The sequence below is a fragment of the Symphalangus syndactylus genome, chromosome 19 (assembly GCF_028878055.3).
Source record: "Symphalangus syndactylus isolate Jambi chromosome 19, NHGRI_mSymSyn1-v2.1_pri, whole genome shotgun sequence".
Lineage (NCBI taxonomy): Eukaryota > Metazoa > Chordata > Mammalia > Primates > Hylobatidae > Symphalangus > Symphalangus syndactylus.
In genome coordinates this window covers 9,849,655-9,870,079 of record NC_072434.2, presented here as the reverse complement: position 1 = coordinate 9,870,079, position 20,425 = coordinate 9,849,655, and the positions used below count along the sequence as shown (strand labels likewise).

Below are 20,425 nucleotides of genomic sequence, written 5' to 3'. Positions count from 1 at the left end.
GTTTGGGAGTCATTGGCACATACCTGAGTGGCATTTGGGAAAATGTGTGCATGGAAAGAGAAAGATGCATAGGACCAAACCCTGGAAACACCAGCATCTATGGTATTGGCAAGAGGAGGAGGAGCCAGCAAAGGAAGCAAGGTGCGGCCAGAGGAGAAGGTGGAAACCAGAAGAGCACTTACTGCTGCTCAGACTCTGGCCACTTGCTTCACACTGGCCCCTGGTGTTTGTGTCCAGCTCCTTCTGGCCTGTGACCTGGCCAGCAGTCCTAGAAGTTCACTATCCCAGTGGGCAGGAGGGGCCACAGGGCAGGTCACAGCCCCAGGCATCCTTCCATCCAGGAACCAGAATGCCCAGAACTCCCTGCCTCCAGGCTGGCTCCCCTCCTTCACCCTCTCTGTCCCTGCGGTGACATCCCTAACACACATATCTGACCATGTCACTCTGGGGTGCAGCATGGAGGCAATGTGGCACCCCAGAAGGTATCTGAGGTACCACATTGCCTCCATGATGATGTTCTAACCCAAGGCGCCAGCTCGCTTTCCCACCACGTTCTTCTCCCTTTGCCAACCCACCCCTGCCCTGGTCTCAGCCTCCTGCACCACGCCCCATTCCCACCACCCTTCCTGTCCCGATTTGCTCTTGTCAGTGGCTGGCCTATCCTGCAGCACCCACCTCCAGGAGGTTTCCTAGGCTCCCAGAGGAGACTGCATGCTCCCTCTAAAACATATCAGTTTTACCTCTGTTGCAGCGGGCATCATAGTGCTCTGCAACCAAGCCATGCTCCGTTCCTTATGTCCCCATTTGTTTCATATGCATTTATATATTTATTTATTTATTTTGAGACGGAGTCTTGCTCTGTCACCCAGGTTGGAGTGCAGTGGCATGATCTCAGCTCACTGCAACCTCTGCCTCCCAGGTTCAAGCAATTCTCCTGCCTCAGTCTCCCAAGTAACTGGGACTACAGGCATGTACCACCATGCCCAGCTAATTTTTGTATTTTCAGTATAGATGGGGTTTCACCATGTTGGCCAGGATGGTCTCGATCTCTTGACCTCGTGATCCACCCACCTTGGCCTCCCAAAGTGCTGGGATTACAGACGTGAGCCACCACGCCCAGCCTCATATGCATTTATTAAATATTTCTGTGCAGCCCCTCATGCTTTTGGTCCATTGAGACAGAGCCTTTTTAATCTTGGCATGCCTCAAAGAAGAAAGTTTTGTACGTAGTGGGACTTGAGAGAAGACTGCTTAGGGAAGCTTCTGGGAAGCTCTGAAGAACAGTGGTGAGGAACCCAGCTCTGAAGTTAGAGCTGTGATTGAATTTGAGCTGTGCAAGTGACTTCCCTTCTCTAAGCATTGGATTCTTCATTTGGGTTGTTGTTTGAGTTAAATGAGATAATGCATATGAAATACTTGATACATGTATGCATTTAATACACCATAGCTATTACTGTGACTCATGGTGGTTATCCTGACCCTGTTTTTGGTAACATGGAGAGCATTCATGCATGAGATAGGGCTTTAGACTAGGGCCCTTTGAGGATCCTTCCAGTCCTAATGCTTCTGTCAGGTGCTAGTAAGTGTTTAATAAATGTTAGCAGTTGTTTTTATCTTTATCACTCTGTGGTCGAGAAGAGGTCAGGAAAAATGACAGTCATGTCTCCAAAATAACTCACATCCTCAGTGCACTTTTTGAAGCACTCTCCCATCTGTAGTCCCAGAGGAGCCACCCAACTGGAATGCAGATAGCTGTCCCCACTTTACAAAAGGGGCCACGGGGGATGAGATGATCTACTGGGATCTCACAGCCAGCACGTGGCAGTGGATGAGCCCAGTACTCTTTTTTTTCTGTTGCATCTTGCCTGCCTCTCAGTGAGGACCTTTATTTTCACCAACCTGGCAGAGGAGGTACCTCATAAGGATTTGCAATTGTTTGTTTGTTTGTTTAAGACAGAGTCTTGCTCTATTGCCCAGGCTGGAGTGCAGTAGCATGATCTCAGCTTACTGAAACCTCCACCTCCTGGGTTCAAGTGATTCATGTGACTCAGCCTCCCAAGTAGCTGAGACTACAGGCGTGAGCCACCACACCCAGCTAAATTTTTGTATTTTTAGTAGAGACAGGGTTTCACTATGTTGTCCAGGCTGGTCTCAAACTCCTGACCTCAAGTGATCAGCCCACCTCGGCCTCCCAGAGTGTGGGGATTACAGACATGAGCCACCGTGCCCAGCCTTATAAGGGTTTGTTGAATGACTGGCTGACTGACTGCACACTTCTCTTTCCCAGAGGGATAGTAGATGACTTAGAAATTCAGAGAGCCTATATGCCCATCAGCCCTGCCAATGCAGAAGGATACTTTGAAGTGTTAATTAAGGTGAGTTGACCATCGAGGATGCTCTAAGATGCCGTGGAGAAGCTATGTGTCTAAGAGTGGAGAGCTAAAGGGAAAATGTGGGAAGGAAACTCAATGCTGGGAACAACATGGACAAAGGCAATTGGGGAAGTAAGTCCTTTGTCCTGGAACAGAAGGAAGGCGTGCCAAGGGAGCAGGATGCAATCTGAGAGGATTAGGCAAGAGGTAGGACATGGAGGAGCTTATAGACAGGACTAACCTAACATCACCTCTCAGGGGAGGTAGGCAGGACCAGGGGCATTTGAGTTGGACCTTGAAGAAGGAGTACAAATTGTAAGTGGCCATAAATGGCATTCTAGGCTGAGGAGATGGTTAACCAAAGGTTGGGAGGGGTGAAATAGAACAAGTCTTCTAGGAACTATACCCAGCCTGAGAGCCAGGAGGAGAGGGTGCTGATGGAGAAGGCGGGGTGGATGGAGGAATTGGTAGAGATGAGATGAATAAAGTAGGTTGGATGCAAAACACCCTGGAGGCCCAAGGAATAGGCAACAAATATATAAGAAGTTGTGGAGGCCCAATTGAAAGAATAATTAGGTTGAGCTACATGTAATTGCTGATATTCTAACTTTTTTGACTTAAAGAAACATCAGCTTCATGTGGGTCAACCTAATACAAGCTCTAGATCATCATTTCCCAAATGGAATCATTATGAATATTTAAGAATAATGTTCACATCCTTAATCTATAAGACATGACTTATTATCTGTATTGCATTGATAAGTAAACTGAGTCCCCCAGAGGCCCCAAGGCCCCATAGCTAGTAAGAAGTGCTGCTAGTAGGTGAGTCCTGCCCCCTGACACAGAGACCTCAGCTCTGCCTCCAGCTCCCACCTTCCTACCTTCCATCTGAGCCCGAGTGTTTATTCCTCCACACATAAGCTTGGATGGGATCCCTTCTTCACACAACTGTTTGTCTGGGAGATTCCACAAATCCTCTCCAAATGGCCTGCTTCCCCAAGCTGCTTGTTGGGGTGTGTTTCTGTGGAAAGGAGAAGCCTGGAGACAGTTCTTCAGGGCAGCTGGATCTCTCCCAGCTGCAAGGCTGATTTTCTCCTTCGTTTACTAGAAAGCTTATCTTTAGAGAGATGCTTAATTATCTCTAAGCCACTGGCTAGGAAGAGCCAGAAGTGTCTTTGCAAATTGGGAAGGCAGGCAGGGCTTACCGTTTGACCCTCCCAAGTAGAAGGGAAGGAGAAGCTCCCATTTCTCAGACACCTTCTGGGCACCAGGTACTGCCTCTGTCTCTTTATTCTAATTATCGCATTTCGACCTCATAACCACCCTATAGAGTACATCGTATTATTCCCATTTTACAGATGAAGAAACTGAAGCTCAGAAAGATGACATCATTTGTCTCAAGGCCCCTTAGGTAATATGATCCAAATGGAAGGACAGAAGTTCAGTGTCAGTTCTGTTTAACAAGTGTGTATTCAGCATTTACTGTGTGCCAGGCTCTGTGTGGGTATGTATTAGTCCGTTTTCATGCTGCTGATAAGGACATACCTGAGAATGGGCAATTTATGAAAGAAAGGGGTTTAATGGACTCACAGTTCCACATGGCTGGGGAGACCTCACAATCATGGCAGAAGGTGAAAGGCATATCTCACATGGCAGCAGACAAGAAGAGAGCTTGTGCAGGGAATCTCTTCATTGTAAAACCATCAGATCTCATGAGACTTATTCACTATCACAAGAACAGCATGGGAAAGACCTGTCCCCATGATTCAATCACCTCCCACTGGGTCCCTCCCACAACACATGGGAATTCAAGATGAGATTTGGATGGGGACACAGCCAAACCATACCAGGGTACTAAAGACAACATGGAAGAATCCTTCCCTTCTTCTTGGGAGCTGTCAAGGCCACAGCTGGGGTCATGCCTCCCCCTAGACAGGGGCCAGAAAACAAAGCGTGCATGGAGACAGCCTCCAGCAAGGCAGAAGAAAAACCACACCTTTCCTTCTAGACCCCTTCCAGTTGAGCCAGGGACTTCCCTTGCCTTGTGCAGTTGGTGCCCAAGGAAGTCAGGGATGATATCGGAGATGGCCATGGGTGCTTAAAAACAGGTCTGGGGACCAAAGCCTTGTCTCTCTGTTAAGCCTGGCTATAATCTTCCTCCAAACACCCTTCCAGTCCTGTCTCCCAGTGCTTCGCCGTCACCCTCACCCTACCATGTTCACTTGCTCTTCCCAAAACATGACCCAGATTGTCCTACCCCTGACCATACTACACCTGATGTCCAGAGTCCTCTCTGCATCCCTGCTTCCATCCCCAGTGAATTCTATCTTGCGCATCTTTCAAGGTCCAACTTAAATGCTTCCTCCCCTCTTAATCCCTTGATCCCATCCTTGGGAGTCATCCTTGATCCCATCCATGGAAGTGATTGCAGCCTTCTCAGGTTTATTCCTAGTTTATTCTTCTCGTGGGCATTAGATGGTCTCTACCTTGTATATGTCTGAGACTTAGGTCCCTTCTAGACTGTAAGCTCCTTAAGGGGAGAGCCTGAATCTGGATTGATTGATTCATTCATTCATTCAGGTATTTATTAAGTTATTTCCATGGTTCAGGCACTGGCTGCCTTCATGGAGCTTAAGATCTAGCTGTCTTGCCTGCATCCTCAACATGGTGCCTGGCACAGAGTGGACAGGCACCCAGGCAATATAGACTCCCCTCTCCATGGAGGAATCACTCTTGTAACCTTCATTTTTCATCCAGCCAGGAGATGGTGCAGGATAATGCAGAGACTGCAGATGGGTGGCCTGAATCTAGCCCACAAATGTATTTGGTATTGGCCAGCATAGAGTTTTAAAATTTTGAATTAATTGCAGACATTTCAAAAATGGGAGATTTTAAATAAAAATATGGATTTCGTGCCTCTTTTGGGAAATCAATAGATCTGGCCAATTAGGCCCCACAAACTATGGACTGAAACCTGAAAAGTGGCTTCCCTCCTTAGAAGGAGCACTCGCTCACCAATTTATCATAGTCCCCATCACTCCCTATTGTCTCCCTGATGCTGAGACTGTGTGTTAATTGCCATTAATCATCATCCAGTTCTTCACTCATTTATGGTACCTGCATGGTCCCTGTGGGCATTTGGGTTTGGGACCTCTATGCTGAAGGCTTTAGGTCCTATGGATTCTCATCCCAGCCTCCTGTCTACCTTCTGTGTAAGCTTCTGGGCCTCATCTGAAAATTGGGAATGGCTGTACCAACTTTGTAGGATGAGGAGGACGATTAAATGAGATAACACATGTGAAGCACTTAGCATACAGAACGGGCTCCACATTAATGGCTAATCTGGTTTGTGTTGGCAGCATGTACCTGTCCCACTGACGTCTCCCTGTGTTTGCTTCCAGTGCTACCAGATGGGGCTGATGTCCCGGTATGTTGAGTCCTGGAGAGTAGGAGACACAGCTTTCTGGCGAAGACCTTTCGGAGATTTCTTCTATAAACCAAACCAGGTCAGTGCCAGTACCTTAAATCTTCAGAAGATCCCTGTTGACTGTGGTTTTCATGTTTTGGCCCACAGCATCTCACTGTGCCATTCTTCCTGAGCTCAAACACAATCCCAGGTGTATCCTTGGGGTTGGACATGGGAGAAGATGGAATAGACACTTATTTATTTATTTATTTAGAGATTGAATTTCGCTCTTGTTGCCCAGGCTGGAGTGCAGTGACACAATCTCGGCTCACCGCAACCTCCACCTCCCAGGTTCAAGCGATTCTCCTGCCTCAGCCTCCCAAGTAGCTGAGATTACAGGCATGCGCCACCACACCCGGCTAATTTTGTATTTTTAGTAGATACAGGGTTTCTCCATGTTGGTCAGGCTGGTCATGAACTCCCGACTTCAGGTGATCCACCCGCCTCAGCCTCCCAAAGTGCTGGGGTTACAGGCGTGAGCCACCGCGCCCAGCCAGAATAGACACTTATAAATGAAACTGCCGGCCCAGCTCCAAAGCTACCCAGGGCGGCCATTGCTTAAAACATCAGACTCACATACTTGGCGTTTAGGAGCCCTTATGCCCTCTGACCCTCAGACGCCTTTCCAATTTCACAGTACAGTCACATGACTAAATATGCCCCATGGCTTCCTGCTTCCCAGCTCAGATGGCTCTTCTCCTCATCATCCTGGCATTTTTAAACCCTTCCCCGACTTTCCCAGGAAGAATTCGTAATTTCTCATCAGTTGGTGCATATCTGGAAAGCATTTTGACAGTATGTACCAAGAGTCTTCAGAGTCTTCAAATCCTTGGCCCCAGTAATTCCATTTATGGAAGTCTGTCCTATAGAATGAATCAAAATGCTGGCTCTTTTGCGTATGTTCATTGCATCTTTGTTTATAATAGCAGAAAATTGGAAACAACTGAATATCCAACAGCAGGGGAACAGTTAGGTAAATTAGGCTACAAGTACTTCATAGAATAATATCCTGGATTTTAAAATTATGTTCATAAATGATGTTAAATACTTATGCTGTAAGATCAAGTGACAAACACTAGGTACAAAACTGAATATACAGGAGGTTGGGAAATTAAGTTAAAATGCACAGAGAAAATGTGAAAAGAAAATGCAATGAAATGTTAGCAGCTCTGGGTGGTGGAATTATGGGTGATTTTTATTTTCTTCATTATACTTTCTAAATCATTTACAGTGAACACCTATTACTTTACAATTAGGAAAACAAAGCAAAATGAAAACAAATGGAAAAGTATGAATCATGCCTTCCTCTCCATTCTTTTTGTTTAATTTTTAAATAGCTTTTGTTGGCCGGGCGCAGTGGCTCACGCCTGTAATCCCAGCACTTTGGGAGGCCAAGGTGGTTGGATCACCTGAGGTCAGGAGTTCGAGACCAGCCTGGCCAACATGGCAAAATCCTGTCTCTACTAAAAATACAAAAAATACTAGCCAGGCATGGTGGCACGCACCTGTAATCCCAGCCACTTGGGAGGCCGAGGCATGAGAATCATTTGAATCCACAAGGCGGAGGTTGCAATGAGCCAAGATCATGCCACTGCACTCTGGCCTGGGTGGCAGAGAGAGACTCTGTTTCAAAAAAAAAAAAAGCTTTTATTGTTTTTTTTCCTTTTATAAATGTAGTACATGTTCATTACCCAAAAATCAGCAGATGGAAAGAGACAAAAAAAAAAAAAAAGAATAGAAAAAACACTCACAGGCAATCTACGCAGACACACCCATCTTATGGCTTGGTGTATATCCTTCCAAATCCTCTTCCACTTGAGTATATGTACAAATGCACACTGCATGCACATGTGTAGTATATATGTATAATAATATCAAGCACGTGTAGCCCCTCATGCGTGCCAGGCTCAGACCTTAGCACTTGCTATGTGCTAACTCACATAGTCTTCACAGCGGCTCTTAGGTGCTCCAACCCCATTCTACAGATATGTGCTATGCATATATTAATACTCTTCCATAGTATTCTTCTAGTACTAACCATGCTTAGCCTTGCATTTTAGACCCTGCATGCCCCAGATGCTTGAGAGCAGGGAATGGAAATCGTTTGTGTTTCCTCCTTGTCTAGAGTGGATAACAGATGAACGTTGTCTTGACCGCCTTTTCTGGTGGAGCCTCCCAATGCCTTGTGGCTGCTCCTTCACATGCACAGAATACTTGAAAGGCCCTGCATTTATTTCCTACCTTCCTGCCTTCCCGTCCGCCTTCCCTCCCTCTGTTGCCCAAGCTGGAGTGCTCTCATAGCTCACTACAGCTCCACTTACTGAGCTCAAGCTATCTTGCTGCCTCAGCCTCCCAAGTAGCTGGGACTACAGGCGTGTATCACCACACCTAGCTAAGTTTTGTATTTTTTTGTAGACACAGGATTTCACCATGTTACCCAGGCTGATCTCAAACTCCTTGGCTCAAGTGATCCTCCCACCTCAGCCTCCCAAAGTGCTGGGATTATAGGCATAAGCCACCATGTCCAGCTCCTGGATTTCTTAGCTAGGGAGGCTGTAGGGCCTGATGGTGAGGAAAAAGAAATGGTGTCTCACACCTTAATATGCGGTCACTGACATTTCAGTAAGCCTTGGTTTCACCACACGAGGACATCTGGGAAGCTCCTGCCCTCTTCCAGGCCCTGTTTTGCTGCTCTGCAGTTGTCTTCATTACAGATGGATATTACATCAGCCCTGAGGACTGACATATTAGCATCTGTCTGTGCATTCATTCGATAAACAGACACAAGTGTTCACCCAGGGCCAGGGGACTCTGGGGACCCAGAGATGGGTCAGATGAGTCCCCTGTTCTCCAGAAGCTCACAGTCTGCTGGGGGAATCAGACACACAGACAGGTGACAGCAGCACAGTGTGGCCAGTGTGGTTCAGAGGGACTCACAGGGAGCTGTGGCAACACAAAGAAAGGAGCCTCCCCTGCCCCGGTTTGGGAAAGGCCCTCCAAAGGATAGCCCGAGCTAGGATGGGAGGAGGCAGAGGAGCATGGCAAGCTGAAGGCCTGGAGGCTGGAGGGAGCACAGACACAGCAACAGCTGCCAGGCGTGAGTCTCAGCAGCTTAGGGAGGGCGAGGAATCTAATTGGATCTGCACCAGGCAGTTTTCTTTTTTGTTTGTTTTGTTTTGTTTGAGACAGGGTCTCACTCTTGCCCAGCTGGAGTGCAGTGGCATGATCATGGTTCACTACAGCCCCAACCTCCTGGGCTCAAGCAATCCTGTCTCAGTCTTGAGTAGCTGAGATTACAGGCATGAGCCACCATACCCAGCCAACCAAGCACTTTTCTTCATCTCATTTAATCCTGGTAATAGTTCTGAGATAGGTGCTGTTATGGGGAAGTGCTTTTCTTTTTTTTACCAGTGAGGACACTGAGGCTCATACTGGTAAAAGAGCTTGCCCAGATCACATGGTTGGGGATTTATACCCAGAGGCCTAATCTCTAGAATGAGGGTGGTAAATACCCCTGCATCACTCAGGTACTAAACTTTAAGGCACTGACCTTAAAAAGGGTCACCCGTCTTTTTTTTTTTTTTTTTTTGAGACGGAGTCTCGCACTGTCACCCAGGCTGGAGTACAGTGGCGCGATCTCGGCTCACTGTAAGCTCCGCCTCCCAGGTTCACGCCATTCTCCTGCCTCAGCCTCTTGAGTAGCTGGGACTACAGGCGCCCGCCACCACGCCCGGCTAATTTTTTGTATTTTTAGTAGAGACGGGGTTTCACCGTGTTAGCCAGGATGGCTCGATCTCCTGACCTCGTGAACCGCCTGCCTTGGCCTCCCAAGGTGCTGGGATTACAGAGGGTCACCCCTCTTTAAGAGGCCTAGAGTCCGGAAATAGATTCAGTGAGGAGGAGTTTAAGGAACTGGGACCTCTTGGGGTGGGAACTCACCCGTTTTTTTTTTGGTTTGTTTTTTGTTTTTTTGAGATGGAGTCTTGCTCTGTTGCCCAGGCTGGGGTGCAGTGGCATAATCTCGGCTCACTGCAACCTCTGCCTCCCAGGTTTAAGCAATTCTCCTGCCCCAGCCTCCCAAGTAGCTGGGACTACAGGCGTGCACCACCACGCTTGGCTAATTTTTGTATTTTTAGTAGAGATGGAGTTTTGCCATGTTGGTCTCGAACTCCTGACCTTAAGTGATCCACCCACCGTGGCCTCCCGAAGTACTAGGTTTATAGGTGTGAGCCACCGCTCCTGGCCAGGAACTCACCTTTTTCAAGTGACTGTTTTGTGCCAGTGCTGTGCTACATGCTTATGCATATTATTTCATTTAGCCTAGAGGTGAGCAAGCTCCGAGGTCCAAGGTGGGCCCTTGAGATCTCTGCAGAGGTACCCTGGGGCAGAGGAAGCAGCCCAGAGAGCAGAGCTGGAATGGCATTGGGAGTAGGCAAGGCTTTGATGGGAGCAGGTTTCAGCTCAATGTAAGTTGTAAAGACCTCCCTGGCAAAGGATTTGGCCTATAGTAGAGCAAAATGCCTTGGGAAGTGATGAGCTCCCTGTCAGTAGAAGTGTGTAAGCAGAGTCCTTGTGGGAATGCTTTAGTAGGCAACCAGGCCACTTACAGGATGGGCTATACTGTTATGTTCCCTTTCAGCCCCCATATCCCATCATCTCTATTACCCAAACCTCACATGCCTTTTACAGACAAGGACGGCTTTCTGGAGGAGGTAGAGAGGGGACATAGGTGGTTGGACACCAAGGAAGGGCATTGCCATCCAGCTGAAGGAAGCTCAAGGAAAAGCCCCATAGTAGAGGGGACAGGGTGAGGCTCTCCCAACCCACCTGTCATACATACCCCTTCTGTTCCCCAGTATGGTGAGCTCCTCATGCTGGCTGAGGGCACAGGCCTGGCCCCCATGATGCCCATCCTGCAGAGCATCACAGACAATGAGAAGGACGAGACTTTTGTCACTCTGGTCGGTTGCTTTAAGACCTTTGAGAGCATCTACCTGAAAACCTTCCTCCAAGAGCAGGCCCGTTTCTGGAATGTCCGTACCTTCTTTATACTCAGCCAGGTGAGCCCAGGGTGGTGACTTCTTTTTTTGATTGAGACTCTGCAGTCCCTTTGCACCTGTCCCGAGGACCAGCTCTAGCCTCTTTTGGCAATGGACGCTGTAGTCATAATCCCTGCCACTGGTGGAGCACCCACCTGTATGGAAGGCAGGTGTTCTCATGTTCATTATACAGTTGAAGAGATGCACATTCGGCGGGTGAAGCTGCCCACCGGCTCATGCTGCTGGACAGGGCTGAGGCCAGGATTTGAGCCCAGAGCCATCTGGTTGCCGAGCTCTGGCTCTCACCCCATGCCTTGCTGCCTCCCATCGCCCTCCGGCATCATCAGTTACATGGGCAGGGGCCTGCATGTGGAGGGCAGGGCAGGCTGCAGACCTCCCTCTGACTGAGTGATGTTCCTTGAGGCGGAGACCACATGTCTGCCTCAGCACTCTCTCTTCAGTGCTTAGCATAATGCCAGGCACAGAACAGGGACTCCATTAGTGACTGCTGGAGTAAACTGATCTGAGTTCCCTGTGCTTACTAGTATCCTCCCAGCTCAGCTTGTCCCTCCATAGAAGGACCCCGCCGTAGCTGGCAGCGACTCTCCCTGCTGACCCCTCCTCCCTCTGACTCCACATCCCCTCTGTTCACTCAGGTAACCCTTCTGGGGCCACCCCCATAGGTTAGAGCACGGGGGATTGTCTGCCCCTCATCTCAAGCCAGGCCCTCAGCTACCTTTGATGGCCTGCCTTTCCCTGGTTGGTAGCTTCACTTTTCCCTCCTGTCCCCTCTGGGTTGGGATTCCTGCTGGGCCCCCTGTGTTCCCTGGTGCTCAGGGTCAGCCTTCTTGCCCGGTGCTGTGGAGCACCCTTCTCATCTGGTCCCACTATGAGGCAGCTTTATGTAGTCCCTAAACACTTATTTGATCCTCAATATTGTAGCTGGGTGTGGAGGGTGAGGAAATTGGATTTCCCGTCCCAATATAAGGGTCCCTGGGCTCCCCAGGGGCTGGGTTCTGCAGGCCTGTCCATGGGAGAATGCTCAGTGGCATGACATTGAGAGCGTGGTGAACATTTATAGCAGCAGAAGGTGCCCCAGGAAGGAGAGTGGAGCCAAAGGCTAGTGTGCAGCCTGAGGGGTGGGCGCAAGGGATGGGCCACTGTTGCCCAGCAGCATGGGCAGCCTGCCTGAGAGCCTGGACAAGGATGCTGGGAGGAGGGCAGGAAGGCAGCACCTGGCAGAGGGTCCCCAAGCTGCTGGCCAGTCTTGCTTTCCCTCCTCCGTCACCTGAGAATGTGGCAGGTGTCAGAGACACAACAGTGAAGGTGACCCACTCCCAGCCCTCTGGCTGCTCACCTATCTATGGGTGACAGCCACAGAGACGGCTGAAAAGGACTCCCCTTCATTCGGCACATTCTCTGTAGCCAGCACCATTGTAAGCACTTTATTTCATTTAATCTCCACCACAATCTTATGAGGCTTATACTCCCATCATGCTCCTTGTACAGGTGTGGAAACTGAGGCACAGAATGGTTAAGAACCTTGTGCAGGGTAACTCAGCAGGTTAGTGGAGAGTGGAGTATGAACCCAGGAGCTTCTGCTCGAGGGCTGTGGTCTTAGTGCTCCTTGGAATAAGGCAGCACAGCACAAGGTGCTGTGAGGATGTTCAGGATGCCAGTAGTGGGCAGAGAGGCCAGGCAGGGTCAGGAATGGCTTTACCCAGCAGGTGGCATTTCAGTTAAAGTTCACCAGCAATAGAAGATTTTTAGCCCCCAGCTGGGCCAGGGTGGTGCCAGTGGCCTGGGGTTGAGCAAACAAGTGGGCTGGCCATCAGTGGCAGGTGAAGGGGGTGACTGGTGGCTCCTGCCTGTACACACTCCCTTGACTCAGTGCGCTCCCTCCCCTGCCTGGGCCATAGCCGCAGCATCCTCAAGAGTCTTCCCGTACCAGCCACTTCCTGCTGATGTGTCCTGCATCCTGCAGTCCTAAGGGCAGATCTGACCACACCACCACCCTTTTCTAGCCCTTCCCTGGCTCCCTACTGCTCACAGGATGAGGTCCACACCTGGGAACTGCCTCCCTCTGCGGCCTCATCTAGCCCGCCCTCCCCATGAGCTGTGGCCTGATGTCAGGGGTCTGCCCGTGGTTGCAAGTGTGCTGTGCTTTTCTGGCTTCTGGGCCTTTGCTCACGCCATTCTGCCTGCCAGGAGTGCTCTATCTTCCTCACCTCACACGTCTGTACCTCTCACATCCTGTTGAGGTAGAAGTCCATCCTGGAAGCTTTCCTAGAGCCCCCAGGCTGACCTTGGTGGTTCTACTGCCACCACCCTGGCTCTCTTTCACAGCACCCACGTGCTGCACTGTCACTGTTTGTGGGGTCCCCTACCCGTCTCACCAGCAGCCAGGCCCAGGGCATCTCAGGGTGCATGGTGGGATAGGCTGAGCTGAACTTAAGTGGTCTGAGGGAAGTGAGCAGTGGAAAAGGGGAGGTGAGGACAGTGGGCCCCAAGGCCCCATCTGGTGGGTCAGACCATAGCAGGAGCATGGGAAATGCCAAATCATCAGAGAGGATCCCCCTCATCAGCACAGACTCTGTGAGGTGGGGCTCCAGGGGACCCTGTTTGTTTTGTTTTGAGACAGGGTATCACTCTGTTGCCCATGCTGGAGTGCAGTGGTGCAATCATAACTCACTGAAGCTTCAACCTCCCTGGGCTTAGATAATCCTCCTACCTCAGTCTCCCAAGCAACTGGGACTATAGGCACATAGCACCACCCCTAGCTAATTTTTGTATTTTTTGTAGACCAGCTTTTGTCCCATTGCCCAGGCTGGTCTTGAACTCCTGGGCTCAAGCAATCCTGCCACCTCAGCCTCCCAAAGTGCTGGGATTACAAGCTTGAGCCACTGCACCTGCCTCCAGGGCCCTTTGAGTGGGCCTCAGAATAGAGGCCTTTCCTCACAGGGCCTCTCCCAGGGCTTACACCAGCACCATGGCTCTCTGGACAGTGGCTTTCCATAGCGGATACTCTCTTCACAGTCGTGATCCTGAGAGGTCACAGTCACTCAGCCAGGAAAGTGACAGTGGAGCTCCACTCCCCACCAATCCTGTCTTTGTGCCCCAGGAACTAGCAACTTGCCCTCATAGAATCTGCAGAGTGATGGCTCTGTTCTGGATTTTGTTTTTTTGTGGGCTGGTAAGATGGTTTTTTCATTTAAATTCTTCAGACTATATGTAGTTGTCCCTTGGTATTCATGGGGGATTGACTCCAGGATCCCCTGCAGATAGCAAAATCTGAGGATGCCCAAGTCCTTGATATAAAATGGTGTGGTATTTGCATATAACCTATGCACATCCTCTCATGTGCCTTAAATTATCTCTAAATTATAATACCTAATACAATGTAAATGTTGAGTAAATAGCTCTTATACTGTATTTTTTGTGTGTGTTTCTATTGCTATATTGTTATTTTTTAATGTTTTTTAAAAAATATTTTCAATCCACAGTTGATTGAATCCACAAATGTGGAACCCATGGAAACAGAGGGCTAACTGTATACTTAATGATTTGTATACTTTTCTACACATATGTTGTACTCCAATAAAATGTTCATTTAAAAAAATAGAAGAAATTCCTTCAAGTCACTTGGGAGTGGAGGCTTCATTTTGTGACCCTGAGGAGGAAAGCTGCAGCTAAGGCTAGAAGGGCAGGGAGAAGGATCCTGAGTCCCTGGGGTCACCGTCCAGCCTTGGAATGCGAGCTTAGCCTTTCTCAGTGAAGGCATTGTGACCTGGGATCTGTGCTGTATGCAGCCAGGACCTTGTCTCTTTTGAGCAGCTGCCATATCCCCGATGGCTAGCTCAGTTCCTGGCACAGAGTAAGCACTCGGTAAATATCTGCTAAACGAATATGTTCACTGAAAAAAGAAATGAGCAAAAGTTATGCTCCGAGGGTGATGATGACAGCTAACCTTGGAAAGATTCTGGGAAACCCACAGTCAGGGGAGAAAACATTCCCCCCGCAGTGACAGGTGTGGCTGCTGGAAGGCAGCAAGAAATGGTGGGACTTGAGCTCTGGTCCTGCTACTGCCCCCACCTCATCGTGTGCCACGGGGAAGTCCCTCTTCCCTGTGTCTCTCCTGTTGTGGGAGGGTGATAGTTCCCACAGGCTTGTTTTGGGGATAAGGAGGAAGTGCCTGGCCCACGGTGGGCCTGGATATAGGTTGGCTTCCTACACCCTCTGCCTCGGTTTCCTCATTTTGCAGAGAAGAGCTGGCTGTGTGAACACTAAGGACCCCCCACTCCCTTGTAGTCACCCAGGCCTTTCTTGTCTTCCCAGGAGAGCTCCTCAGAGCAGCTTCCCTGGAGTTACCAAGAGAAAACTCGCTTTGGCCACCTGGGCCAGGACCTAATTAAAGAGCTGGTCAGCTGCTGTCAGAGAAAGCCATTCACACTGGTCTGTGGCTCGGCTGAGTTCACCAAAGACATAGCCAGATGCTTACTGTGCACAGGCCTCACTGAGAACTCCTATTTCCTCTTCTAGCCCTGGCCTCCCTTCCAAAGCCTAGGCCATGGGCCTGCTACTGGGACCCAGGAAGGAGCACAGACTGGAATCAGAACACATGGAGTCCAGGCCTGGTCCTGCTGCTCATTTGCCAGGTGACCTTGGGCAAGTGTCTTTACTGCTCAGAACCTCTACTTCTCATCTGCCCCATGAGGTTAATCCCTCCTCCTGGCCTCCTACTATGTGGAAGGAGGACGGGCTGTAGGGACCACGAGGAGGTGAGCAACCAGCCTGAGAGTCAGGGAGGACTCCTCAGAGGAAGCCAAGTCCAGGCTGAGCCCCAGGAGGAGTAGGAGTTGGGCAGGGGAAAAGTTGGGAGGAGCTTCCCTGCCCCTCTGATTAGAGGATCTAATGGGGGCTCCAGCTGTGGCCTTAGCACCATCTCAGGTTAGGGGTTCCTGAGCGTGTAGGGAAGGACACAGGAGAGGCTTAGAGCTCTTTGGAGGAGGATTCTGCCTTTCCTCCAGTGCCATGAGCCTGACACACGAAGGTCTTGGGTTCTATGACTTGACCATGTCTGGATAGCAAGGTGGGGCCCTCGACTGTCTTTGTATTGGCCCCAAGCCTTTCTTGCTGTGAACAGCTTCATTCTCAGTCCCCTTTCCTGGCTCAAAAATCGAACCTAGCAAAAGAAGAGGCATGGGAAGGAAACGCCCCTCCCTTCTCCTGCAGGCAGCCACTCAGCCTGTGCCTTCAGCTCGGTGCCCTGGTGACTGTTGCTATGGAGATCTAAAGATAGAGCAGGAGTCAGGAGACCTGGGTCCCTCTCCCAGCTTGTCCCACTGAGCGGCTGCCGATCCCGGTCCACCTACCCCAGGAACCCGGCACCCCCTCCCAGGAACCCAGTGCCCCTGGGCAGCGCACTGCAGTTAATGAATTCTGCCTTCCACAGCCTGGGCTCCAGCATGCTGCACCAGCTTGGGCTAGCTACAGGCAGTCCCAGAATTGGAATATTAAGCCATGGAATCTTAGAGTTAGACTTTTATAGTCATAGAAGTGTACTCCTCACCATATCAAAGCTGAAAGTTCAGGACTCTAAGAAACATACAGTGTGACAGGCTTACCGTATACACAGGAAACTGAAGCCCAATGAGACTAAATGACTTGCCCAGGGTAAAACAGTCCATGGCAGAGCGAGCACTAGAAGCCTCCTAGCTTCAACCTCATGTGCCAGTTCTGCACCAGTGGTTTTCAAACTGCGCTCCACAGGAAACAAGGGTTCTTTGCATAGCAGCAGTGAAAGGGCAGCTCCAGATGGATCCCCAGTCCCCCCTTCAACCAGAACAGTTCCATTTTTATCCCATTCATATATTGGGGTTTCAAATTATTTTTATTTGTACAAAAGGATTTTCCTGTCCTGCTCAAAAAAATGGCAACAAATCTCTCTGCTGTGTCACATTTAATAAATAATTGTGACACATAGCTGGGGGGTGGTGCTGGAGGTTTCAGACCGCCTCACAGGCAGAGTTCCAGGGTCAGAGGGCATGGAGTACTGTGTGTGACCTTCTCCCAGAAGCACGGGCACAGGTGCGTGTTAAAGGCTCTGAAAAGACCAGTGGCAAAGAAACTCCTTTCATTTTATGTAATCCAGGGTTTTTCAAGCTTATTTAACTATAGAACACTTTTCTGTGGGTTTCGTAGCCTCTTTCTAGCACAGTATAACGAGTGGGAAAGGCCCTGACTGAGAGTCAAAGATTCTGAGCAGGAACCGTGATCTCTTCCTGCCTAGCCTGTGACTTGAGCAAGACACTTTTCCTCTCCCCAGGCCTCTGAGGTCTGTGAGTTTTCCTCCACCCTTTCCTCTCCCTCAGTTTGCACATCCTATTGACTCAGCTCCAAATAGCAGGGGGGTCTGTCAGGAACCTGACTCTGTTCAGACACCAGGGAAACAACAGCACACCAGGCAGATGCAGTTATGTCCATCGGGGTACTTACAGCCTAGCAAGGAAGGCAGCAGTTCAACCTGTAATTCTAAAAGTGATGGGTGTCATGAAAAGGGAAGTGCAGGGTGCGGGGAGAATGGATGGCAGGGGCTTTAGCCTAGTCTAGGGAGAGGCCAGGAGCACAGCACTGTCAGCGGGGATAGAGGCTTCAAAAGCTTTGAAGCCACTCATATTAAGAGTGTTACCGGACACGGTGGCTCACGCCTGTAATCCCAGCACTTTGGGAAGCTGTGGCAGGCGGATTGCCTGAGCCCAGAAGTTCGAGGCCAACATGACATAAACCCTGTCTCTACAAAAAAAAAAAAAAAAAAAAAAAAAAATGATTAGCCTGGTGTGGTGGTATGCGCCTGTAGTCCCAGGAGTATTGCTTGAGCCAAGGAGGTCGAGGCTGCAATGAGCTGTGATTGAGCCACTGCACTCCAGTCTGTGTGACAGAGCAAGACCCTTTCTCAAAATAATAATAATAAAATCAAAAAGAGTGTTAAGGGGGTCTCCACTTAAGGAGTAGAGAGTCCGGGGCAGTTCTCATATCTCTGTCCTTGTCTTGTTTTAGATGTATGATGTTTAGATATTAGACAGGGCCGCCCAGTGGTAACCAACCTAGAATGTGTTGGCCTCCTCTTCCCCTCACTCCGGGTAGGTTCTGTGCAGCCTCGCTGCTGGTGGGATCTCTTATCATGGGACATTGGTGAGGACCCAGCCATGCCCTGGGTGCCAAGAAGCCCAAAGGGCTCCTGTCGCCTGGAAACATGAGAGTGCAGGGCCGGGTGCTGTGCCCCCCAAGGTGCTGAGCAAGCCCAAGAAGAAGGGTGGGGTGTGGTGTGTGGGTTCAGACCTCTTGGAGCTGTGGAGGGGGTCGTTCCCATCAGCTGCTGTTCCTCTGATGATGCCCACGGCGTGTTGTGGGAGGCGTGGCCACCGCATGATGTTGCAGTGGGAGAAGGGAGACTTAGGAGCTAGACGTGATACGCAGGCATCAAGAGGTCAACCAGGTGTCCACAATCCGTGAGCCAGACAGAGCTCTCTTTGTGCATATGCATCCTGAGCTTCAGGAAGGCAACAGCTACTAGAGGGCCTGAGGACAGATTCTTGGTAGCAGAAGCGGCGATGGCTTTAGTTCAGCCCTCACCATGTTTAGCGGCGTCACTTTTGCATTCCCCTCATGGGTCTCCCGGCTCCCAGTCTCCATGCCACCTCCACGCCGAGACCAGACCAGTTTTCCCCACAAAGAAATCCGAGCCTGTCACTCCCCTGCTTGAAATCCTTCCCTGTCTCCCTGTGGCCTTGGGGTACGGCCTCTCTGCTCTGCCACCTCTCCAGACTTTTTCTATGCCGCCGCCCACTCACACCCACCTCTCAGGCTCCAAACATGTTCTCTTGCGTCAGCTCATCCCTTACACTCGCTGCTTCCTCTGCCCGGCCAGCCTCCCACCTTCCGATCTCCCACTCACCTTTTTTGCCTCCTCACCTTCTGAGGTCTCAGCTCAGTGTCACTTCCTCTGGGGAGCCTCGCCTGTCTCTTCCACTCCACCTTGGTCAGTGAGCAGAGAGGCTTGTGTGCTTTTCTGTCGCTGTACCCATCGGTCTCATCTGCATGTGAGCATGAGGGCCGGCCCATTGTACCCCTAACAGGGGAGGATGCTCAGCACTTCCTGGATGTCGAATACCTGAGCGATAAACAACTAATGTTCAGGAAGTGCTTTCCAGGTGGCAAAATGTGTTTCCTCTATTTTGAAGCACAGAATCTTCACCAATATACATGCTATTTTATTACCCCAATTTACTGATGAGGAAACTAAGCTTCTGAGACTTCAAGCTTTTTTCCAAGGTCATGTAGGGGTACACGAGTTCCAGCATGTTGTGATTGTGGTAAAGGTTGTGTGTGACACATGAGTGCAACCAGAGATGTGTATAAAGATTGTTACTGGGCCGGGCACGGTGGCTTACACCTGTAATCCCAGCACTTTGGGAGGCCGAGGCAGGCGGATCATGAGGTCAGGAGATTGAGACCATCCTGGCTAACACGGTGAAACCCCGTCTCTACTAAAAATACAAAAAATTAGCCAGGCGTGGCGTGCACCTGTAGTCCCAGCTACTCGGGAGGCTGAGGCAGGAGAATGGCGTGAACCCGGGAGGTGGAGCTTGCAGGGAGCCGAGATTGCGCCGCAGCACTCCAGCCTGGGCGACAGAGCGGGACTCCGTCTCAAAAAAAAAAAAAAAAAGACTGTTATTGATGACCAGGCACGGTGACTCATGCCTGTAATCCCAACACTTTGGGAGACTGAGGTGGGCAGATCACCTGAGGTCAGGAGTTCGAGACCATCTTGGCCAACATGGTGAAACCCTGTCTCTACTACAAATACAAAAATTAGCTAGGCATGGTGGTGCGCACCTGTAATCCCAGCTACTCAGGAGGCTGAGGCAGGAGAATCGCTTAAACCCAGGAGGTGGAGGTTGCAGTGAGCCCAGAAGGTACCACTGCACTCCAGCCTGGGTGACAGCGAGACTCAGTCTCAAAAAAAAAAATTTTATTGCTGCATTCTCTGAAATAGCAAGGAATAAAAACTGCCTGTAGATACAGCAATTAAAGTGAACTCCATCCACATGTACCAATATAGATGAAGTCCTAAAAACATAACTGAGTGAAATGCATGTTGTGAAAGGATAGCTACAGTGAGATACCTGTACTTGGAAACTGTAAAAACCCAAAATAATGCTAAGTGCTCAGGAAGAGACAGAGACACACCAGCTTCAAGGATAGTGGTGGCCTGTGGTGATAGGTGGAAGGGAATGGGATGGGGTGATGGGGCTTTTAGCCATATCTGTATTTGTATTTTACTATAAAAATACTTGACATAAACATGACAAAATATGAACACCTGGTAAATCTGGGCAATGAGTTCCCCAATGTCTGCTATATTATTTTCTGCCTTTTTCTGTTTTTCAAACAGTTCCATAATTAAACATTTAAAAAAAAACATCAAATGTGCTTGTTCAATGCTCTCTAGAAACTAGGGGCTTAGAAACATTCACTTTCTCTCTCCT

The 20,425-nt window shown here is 49.7% G+C and overlaps 2 protein-coding genes and 1 long non-coding RNA gene across 5 annotated transcripts in view; 2 read left to right on the top strand and 1 right to left on the bottom strand.

The window, feature by feature from the left end:
• CYB5RL (cytochrome b5 reductase like) overlaps positions 1–16,716 on the top strand; it is a 28,896-nt gene extending 12,180 nt beyond the window's left edge. The window contains exons 3-6 of the mRNA XM_063613188.1: positions 2,288–2,375; positions 5,774–5,878; positions 10,695–10,898; positions 15,213–16,716. Of these exons, the coding sequence (XP_063469258.1) occupies positions 2,288–2,375; positions 5,774–5,878; positions 10,695–10,898; positions 15,213–15,416 (601 nt within the window). The 3' untranslated portion in view covers positions 15,417–16,716. The remainder of the gene's footprint in view (positions 1–2,287; positions 2,376–5,773; positions 5,879–10,694; positions 10,899–15,212) is intronic.
• CDCP2 (CUB domain containing protein 2) overlaps positions 2,357–20,425 on the top strand; it is a 56,352-nt gene continuing 38,283 nt past the window's right edge. Inside the window, exons 1-2 of one of the 3 annotated variants that reach the window (XM_063613139.1) lie at positions 2,357–2,375; positions 5,774–5,878. The gene's annotated coding sequence lies outside the window, so the exon portion shown is untranslated. Of the gene's footprint in view, positions 2,376–5,773; positions 5,879–10,832; positions 10,899–20,425 lie in introns of those variants that run through there. The other 2 variants (XM_063613138.1, XM_063613141.1) reach the window with 2 other exon arrangements.
• Positions 16,852–18,988, bottom strand: LOC134731880 (uncharacterized). The gene is made up of 3 exons (XR_010114563.1): positions 18,832–18,988; positions 18,216–18,455; positions 16,852–16,980 (listed from the first exon to the last, which is right to left on the bottom strand). It is a non-coding gene; the product is annotated as an uncharacterized lncRNA (long non-coding RNA).